Below are 7,472 nucleotides of genomic sequence, written 5' to 3'. Positions count from 1 at the left end.
GAGACCTCACACGAACCCGCCGAGCGACGGAAGAAGCCGCCGGGCCCGTCTGAGCGCCCTCAGGGCGATGCCTGCAGGGACGCCAGCCAGGACGGGGGGGCTGTGCCGGAACAGGAGCCGCAGCTGAGGGGTCAGGAGGGGCCTGCGAGCTCTCGGGACAGGCCCAGGCACCACCCGCTCCCCTCTCACGGCGGGGACCGGGGCCGCCCCGGCGGCGGCGGCGGCGGCGGCGGCGGCGGCGGCGGCGGCTCCCCGCTTGAGGAGAGGTGGCTCGCGGCGCCGGGCGGGCGAAGGGGGGATCACGTGGCCACGCTTACAGCGTCCAATAGGCGGTGAGGAAAGGGGGGGAGAGCCACCCGCCCTCGTGCACGTGACGGCGCGCGCGAACGGTCAAGCGCGAGAGGCCCCCCCTCCCCGAGGCTTGGTGTCACGTGACGCGCTTCTCTGCTGCCCCCCCCCGCCCCCTCCCCCTCTCCTCCCCAGCCCGCCGCTGTCACGTGCGCGGTGCCGGCGCGCGCCACGCACCCCTTCGGCCCCTTGACGTGCGGCGCGCGCCGGCGGGGCAGGCGCCGAACGGCCGTAACGGTCCTAACGGCCGTAACGGCAGCGGCTCTGGCGAGGGCCGCTTGTCCTGGCGCGGGGGCACCTTGGAGGCAGCGGGGCCGCAGGGAGCCTGCCGGGTGACGTCGCGGGGGCCGGGTGAGGAGCGCTTGGGGCGGTAGCGTGCGCGGCGGGGTCGGCGCCCCGCCGCCGCCAGGCTGGGCGTCCCCTGCGTGGGGCCGCGGGCTCCCCCCGCCCCTTGCGTTTCCGTTAGGGTGCTGTGAGGGCTGCGGTTTGGCGTGGGCGGGAGCTGTCGGCGGTGGGGAGCGGCTGAACGGAGGTCACGGCGGGGACCCCGGTGAGGGTCTGTAAGGCTGGTGATACCCATCCGGAGGAGGAAAGGGCCCTTCTCACGTAAACAGGGCTTGGTTAGGGGTCGTCGTCCGAGTGACTTGGCGAAGCTTTCTTTTGGTCCGCCTGTGGATTTCTCCCACACAGCTCTCTGAAAGTCTCTCTTCCTGCTTGGCGTAGCTCACAGTATGTTCTTACAGTTTGGGGTTTTTTTTTCTGATTCATGGTGTTTCAGTTCATCCTTCCCTTTGTTGTCTGCTTCCTGAAGGCTGAGAGCTAGCTTACTGAAAAAGCAGGGCTCTCAACAATTTTCTTTCCTTACTGGGCTTTATATAAATAATTAGTGTTTCTTCAGTTTTTAATACAGTTCTTCTAAATTAAATATTAAAGGAAAATTTACTTTTTAAAAGGAACTTTCAGAGTTCTAATTTAGGCAATTTAAGTGATCTCTTTTGGAAAGCATGTTGTCTACTGTCGAAAGGTAAAATGGACTTTAATTGTTTAAAGTAGGGGTGGGGTTGTGAGAAAAAGATGCTAAGCATCGTGAATGGAAATGTGTTTGGAGCACAAAGTTTTTCAGGAAAAGCAGTGTTTGGGAGATGCAATAATTCTTTAGAGCCTTAGTATGAGTATTTTCCTTTGAATGCTTGTATCTGTATGCATCAGATTGAAATATAGGTATTGCTTTAGAAGATGTCCTGAGTGAATGGCTTCAATAAGTTGCAGCAATGGCTCAGCTTAAAAACAAAAAAAAAAGAAAAAGAAGGCATATCGTGATTGTAATTACAGTTTTGTTATGGTGGGTAGATGACTGTCATCCTACTAACGGTTTTTTCCTGTGGCTAAACCAGTCTTATGTTCAGTAATATTCATGTACGTGGTGGTTTTTGCTTGCCTGTATTTCTTTCAGCTGGTTACTTAAAGCACATAGGAGGTCTGGTTGTCAGGTCTTAGATCAGCAGGCTTTTCTTTCCCTGTATTGCTCATAAAAGGCATCCAAAAATAAATCGTGTAGAGGTTTGAACATGCAGATTTTGTCATAGAAATCTTGCCTTATGCAAGGTCTAAGGAAAGTAAGTTAAGGCACGTGATTTCAGGGAGTGCAATATCTTTTTGTTGGCAGGGAGAAAACCGCAATAAAATCACTTGGTTCATGCATCTGATTAATGTCAATAGTATGTATTGTTTCCCTGTTCTTTCTCAATACTGAAATACGAGATTAAAAAAACAAACATAAACTGGAGAAAACATGGGGAAGATTAGTGTTATGTCTAGGATTTGACTCTTTCTTGGTTGAGGTGTACTTAAAATTAAAAAAAGATCAAGTGTGCCAGTCATTTTGTGTTGTTCTAAAGCCAGATATCCCAGCTTTTGTGTTCTCATTGCTGTTTATAATTCCCACAGACAATTGGGAGAAATGAAGGCCTGAGCCTGCAGTTTCTTTCTGTGCAGGAGTAAGTCTGCCCAGCTAAAATAAATTGCACCATTGGAGCCTGAGGAAAGAGTGAAACAAACAAACATGCAATTGTGTTCAAATAGCCTTTACAAATAAGGGGATTATCTTTGAGGAGTTAACTATAGTTTTTTGTTGCAATGACAATTGGTACTGTTTTCCCGGTAGGATGTTGTGTTAGGTTATTGTTCTCTCCAGCATGGATTTGTTTAGCTGAGCTATAAACACTGTAAAACTTTATCTAAAATCATTTAACAAAACATTTTGTAAACACTGTCTTTTTTCCTTTTTTTTTTTTTAAGGCAGGGATTCATCTTTGTCCACATGTACCACTGAGAATCAGCCTGCACACTGTTTCTTTAAGAAAGCAAGCTAGTGAGAAGTTGAATGCCTAAGCAGCAGTTTAGCATAGAATTTTTGAAGGGCTTGTCTCTGAAAGTGTGTGGCTTTTTTTAATTGTGAGATCTAGATAGTTTTTTTCCCTGTTAGTGACTGCTCCGAGTTCAAATTCTTTTTTATCACAATATGCGGCCAGTTCAGTTTCCTTCTCTACAAACCATCCTTTCTTGCTTATTTTTAGCCTCACTGAAATTCAAACAATCATCTTTGTTTCTGTTCCTGTTTGTATACTGATATTGTTGGATAATTTCAGATGTCAAAGCAGTTAGAAGAGGTATTGTTGATATAAGCTCCCTCTGCTGGTTAGTTCTGCAGTAGAAATAAAGCTATATGGTATATAGTTGTTTGTCACTGAATCATGCAGGAGAAATGAAAAGACAGTTAAAAGCAGTGACATACAGTGTTTCTAAAAGCAACTATGTACCAGAGCACCAAGTTTAAGCTTATGACTTTTACACTTATAAAGTTTTTGATTGCAATTAACTTAAAAACTAGATGTTGATATGTGAGTGACAGATACTCCTTAGAACTGCTGCTGCCATGTTGCATACAGAATCTAAACAATAGCTTGAGAGCCAATATATTGAGACAGCTATTTGCATGCAGATTAAAATAACTTCATTACTTTGGACTCCATCTGGTACATTTGCTACTACATTGCACTTAAAAACTTTCAGTTAAGGTGCAGTCATTGCATAGTAGTGGGGTCCAGGCCTCTATGTGATTATCAGGAGAAGTAAACAATAAACTTAGCTCTCTTATTGATGCAGTACAGGAAGGGTGAGTGAAGGACACTGTGTTTCTTTGTGCAACTGCTTGCAGTGACATGACTAAAGTCTCGTAGATGAGCCTTTCATAGCAAGGATTTGCCCAGAAGAAACTGCACACGCCTTCCCTCCCCATATTCAGACAAATGTTGCACAAGGATGAAGTTTGAGTGTGATTGGTGTGAGAGGTCAATTGCAACGTTGCAGAGTGTCTATCCATTTGGAAAGTGTGCAGTATGTCTTAGAGGATGCTAAAATTAATTGGGTTTCTGTTTTGGTAACACTGAGTTACTTTACTGACATCTCCATTTACAGTACTATATATAAATATATACTCCCCAAATACTTTCTTCCCCACTGTAGACCTTTTTTTTCCCCTCCTCTGGCAACTAGAACTTTTATTGGAAAACTAGGAAAGTGGCTAAGGTTGTTAAGGAATCCATCTTTAGAGAGGAAAAAGGTGGTGCTTATGCTTAGATTGGGCATTTATTTTCTGTGGAAAATGGAGAATAAGTAGTTAAAACAGCTTTCTACGCGCAGTTAAAGCTAAGAAACAGTAGTCCATGTATAAACCCCAGAACTTTCAGATTTGTATGTTATTTCACTTATTTAGACATAAGCATAAACAAAAATAGCTGCTGTTGCTACTGTAAAAATGTTTCAACTGAATGATGATAGGTACTCCAGCAAATGGCAGCATCTAAGGACAATATTTGTAGAGGAGGGGAAAAGGGTGTGTGTTTGGGGAGAAACAGTACATATTATATAAGAGGCAAGAGGTGGTGTTTGTTGTTTGCTTGGTTTTGTTCTTAAGGGTTTTTGTTGCTAAACCTAGAGAGACTTTAGGATTGAGATTTATTAAAGAAACTAACCTGCCAGTGGCAGATCAGTTGTCATTAAAAACCTTCTAGGGGAAACCTTTGAAATAACTTTGTAGGATTGTACTAACAGTTGAAATTGGAAATACACAGCATTGTTTTAGATAAAGCAGTGTTACACCTGTCAAAAATTGTAAGGCTCTTCATCTGTGGATAGAGTTCATTGCTCATGTCTTCAATCTGGAAAGTCTTGTGTGCTTGAAAGCTTTTCGTTATCTACTGGTATTAGTTTGCCTGACAAGATATCCAGTTGAGCTTTGAGGTATGGGAAATGCGGTGTAACTCGCATAGGTTTTGGAAGTGCTTGGAAAGGTTTTGTCAAAGAGGAGTGGTTAACTGAGTCATACAGTAGTAGAAAATAAGCCAAGCGGATTAAAGACCTAGTGCAAAGATCAGAAAGGGATAGATGAAGTAGCGCATTTTAAACTGGTTACCTTTAGAGTAGAATAGGTTCTCAGGGTGCTGTAAAACTTGTTAATGTTAATTTACTAGGACATTCTCCATCAAAATAACATTTTGTTTTCATGTCTTAAATTGACAGGATGTATTGAAAAGAACTTCAGTGAAGAAAATATTTTTCTTGATGTCCAGTTTGTGCCTTGCCAGTTGTATATTATATGAGGCAAATTAAATAGGTAAAGTCAGAAGGGACAATTACTTGGCCTGCTCAAAAGAACACGTCATTGCTGTCTCCTTTTAATTGATTGATAGTGTCATATGTTAAAAGATTTACCAAAGCGAGGTAACAAATCTTAGCAGCTAACTAGCCTGAGTTTGTAACTGGAGTAGAAATTAAGAAGGCTTAAATGCATTCACATCTGTTTAGCTGTGTAGAATATGCTGTGGTCCTGGCATCAGGTAGACTTTCAAAAGCTGTTCTATAATACATCTAGTATATGAATGTGCCATCTGGAGACTTCAGGTGTTTTCAAGACCTGCTTCAAATGTGAAATGTAGAGTGAAGTCAGGCTCTTAGTGATAGAGGTGCCTGTAGAGCAGATCTGGGTTTGTTGGAGCAAGGTTATGAAATTTGATAAGGAGACAAGTCTGGGTTTTGTGTGTGTTGGGTTTTTTTTGTACACATACTTCCACTATGACCTCAGTGTTTCTCAAACTTCTTAAAAATAATAATAATAAACCCCTTCCTTCCAAAAAACATGTGCACTGAACAACCTGTATTTTAGGATTGACTGCTGGTCTTGAATAGCTTTCTGAAGCCATGTTTTGGTTGTCAGCACAGTTTTGAGAACCAAGCATCAGAAGTAAAGGAAAGACGCTTTCTTTTGTGTTCTCGCTGTTGTCCATATCTGATACCCAGGCATCATCAAGAAGCAGCCTGACTTGAAAGCAACAAAGCAAAGAATAGAGGGATACTATAGGACTGGAGCAAACAAATGAAAAGGAAAGAACTAAATGTTGATGAGAGGATGACATCTGGATAGAGACTGCATTTCTTACCCATTGAATGATTCCTTAGTCTTTTTTTTTTTTTTAAATAAGTGGTTTATTGTGATTTATATCATGTCACTGACATTCTGTGGAATTCTCCATCTAGTGCTTTTCAGATTTCACAAAACTTGCTGATACTCCTGAGCGTGGATCATAGATTGTCAGTGGCAGAATCCCTTCAGGGTATGAGCAATGGTACAATTTTTATGTGCAGGATTGAAGGCCTAAATAAGCTCTGTAGGTTTGTGTTGACTGTCAGCTTTGTTCTTGAGCTGGTGCAATTGCCCTGAGGAAACAGGGGAAAAAGGAGCATTTTGGAAGGATGGATTGTATACATCTGTGTTCACTGACAGATGATGTCTATACTCAGTCATGTTTCCAGCTTTTAATGTGGTCCAGCTTGTTTCTAAGTAACAGATTACAATTTCACTTAATCACTTTTCTCTGATGTGTTTCACTGCTTAATTGTACAAACTCATGAGCTTACCTCATGCTTTTGTGCTCTCACAAACAGTTTTTGACCATAATAACGGCTTTTGATTACGCAAGAGATGGCAGATTTGGGTCATATGCTCAACAACCCCAGCTTTATTTTTATTTGCAGGTTTCACATATACATTAACAGCTTGCTTACATGGCATATATAAGTTGTAAGACTATAAGAAATTGTCACCAGTGAAAATTTTATAAATGGGAATTCCACCTGAAGCTTCCTCTGAAAATGCCCTCAGAATCCACTCTGCCACCAGTGGATATTTGCTAGATCACAAGCTTTTAGTAAGTTTTCTTGTAGAACAGCAGATGTTCAGTTGTACTGAATATGGTTTACTTAAATATCCCGTTAAGAAAAGATCTGTTCTTCCAATGTCCTACCAGTGACTTGCTATTTGTTCACCTTAATACATGGAAATATAATTACATATTTTATATAGAATAGAATGTTATACTATCAGAGCCACAACACGTCTTTTCTCTCATTCAAAGGAAATCATCTTATTGCCGGTTGGTGAAAGTGCAAAATACACTTTTAATAAGCTTTTGGTTTTATTACAGCAATGTCATCTTACCTGTAGAAACGTCATGACACACAGCAGCATCATGGTGGATGTAGGCAAGTGGCCAATATTTACCTTACTGTCACCTCAAGAAATAGCATCTATTCGGAAAGCATGTGTATTTGGTACATCAGCCAATGAAGCTATATATATAACACACAATGATGAGGTAAGGCTGTAATAAAGTGGAACATATACTCTACAATTAGTTGTTTTCAGAGTCCACTGAATACTTGTAAATTAATAGCTTCTCAAAAGCATTGTGTGAGATTTGTGTATTTCAAAACATATTGGATGTAACTTGTAAGTTTTGGGGCTTTTTTTTCTTAGTCTTGTATGGGGGCAATATAGATGGAGTTTTAGAAAACTTACAAATGACAGAGGCCAGGATGGATTACATGCACTTTTGAAGGCAGTCAGAATTCAAAAGAAGTTGTGGTAGCTTGAAATTAAGTGCAAGCACTCCAGGTATGAAGATATAAAATGAGGTTATGGCTTGCTAAGTAACAATACAACAGAAGATTATCAGTGGATTTTAATGATTTGGAAACTCAGTGTGAGTTAGCGTTATGCTGCTGAA

General features: G+C 42.0%; 1 protein-coding gene across 4 annotated transcripts in view; it reads left to right on the top strand.

The window, feature by feature from the left end:
* Positions 1-568: 568 nt before the first annotated feature.
* Positions 569-7,472, top strand: part of RCBTB1 (RCC1 and BTB domain containing protein 1) — a 32,336-nt gene continuing 25,432 nt past the window's right edge. The window contains exons 1-2 of one of the 4 annotated variants that reach the window (XM_076363959.1): positions 569-699; positions 6,891-7,061. In XM_076363959.1, coding sequence (XP_076220074.1) covers positions 6,918-7,061 — 144 coding nt within the window. In that variant the 5' untranslated portion in view covers positions 569-699; positions 6,891-6,917. Of the gene's footprint in view, positions 700-811; positions 1,078-6,521; positions 6,615-6,890; positions 7,062-7,472 lie in introns of those variants that run through there. The other 3 variants (XM_076363957.1, XM_076363966.1, XM_076363952.1) reach the window with 3 other exon arrangements.

The sequence above is a fragment of the Aptenodytes patagonicus genome, chromosome 1, assembly GCF_965638725.1.
Source record: "Aptenodytes patagonicus chromosome 1, bAptPat1.pri.cur, whole genome shotgun sequence".
Taxonomy (NCBI): domain Eukaryota; kingdom Metazoa; phylum Chordata; class Aves; order Sphenisciformes; family Spheniscidae; genus Aptenodytes; species Aptenodytes patagonicus.
The sequence above is the reverse complement of the archived record's forward strand: the minus strand, read 5'-3'. Positions and strand labels throughout refer to the sequence as shown.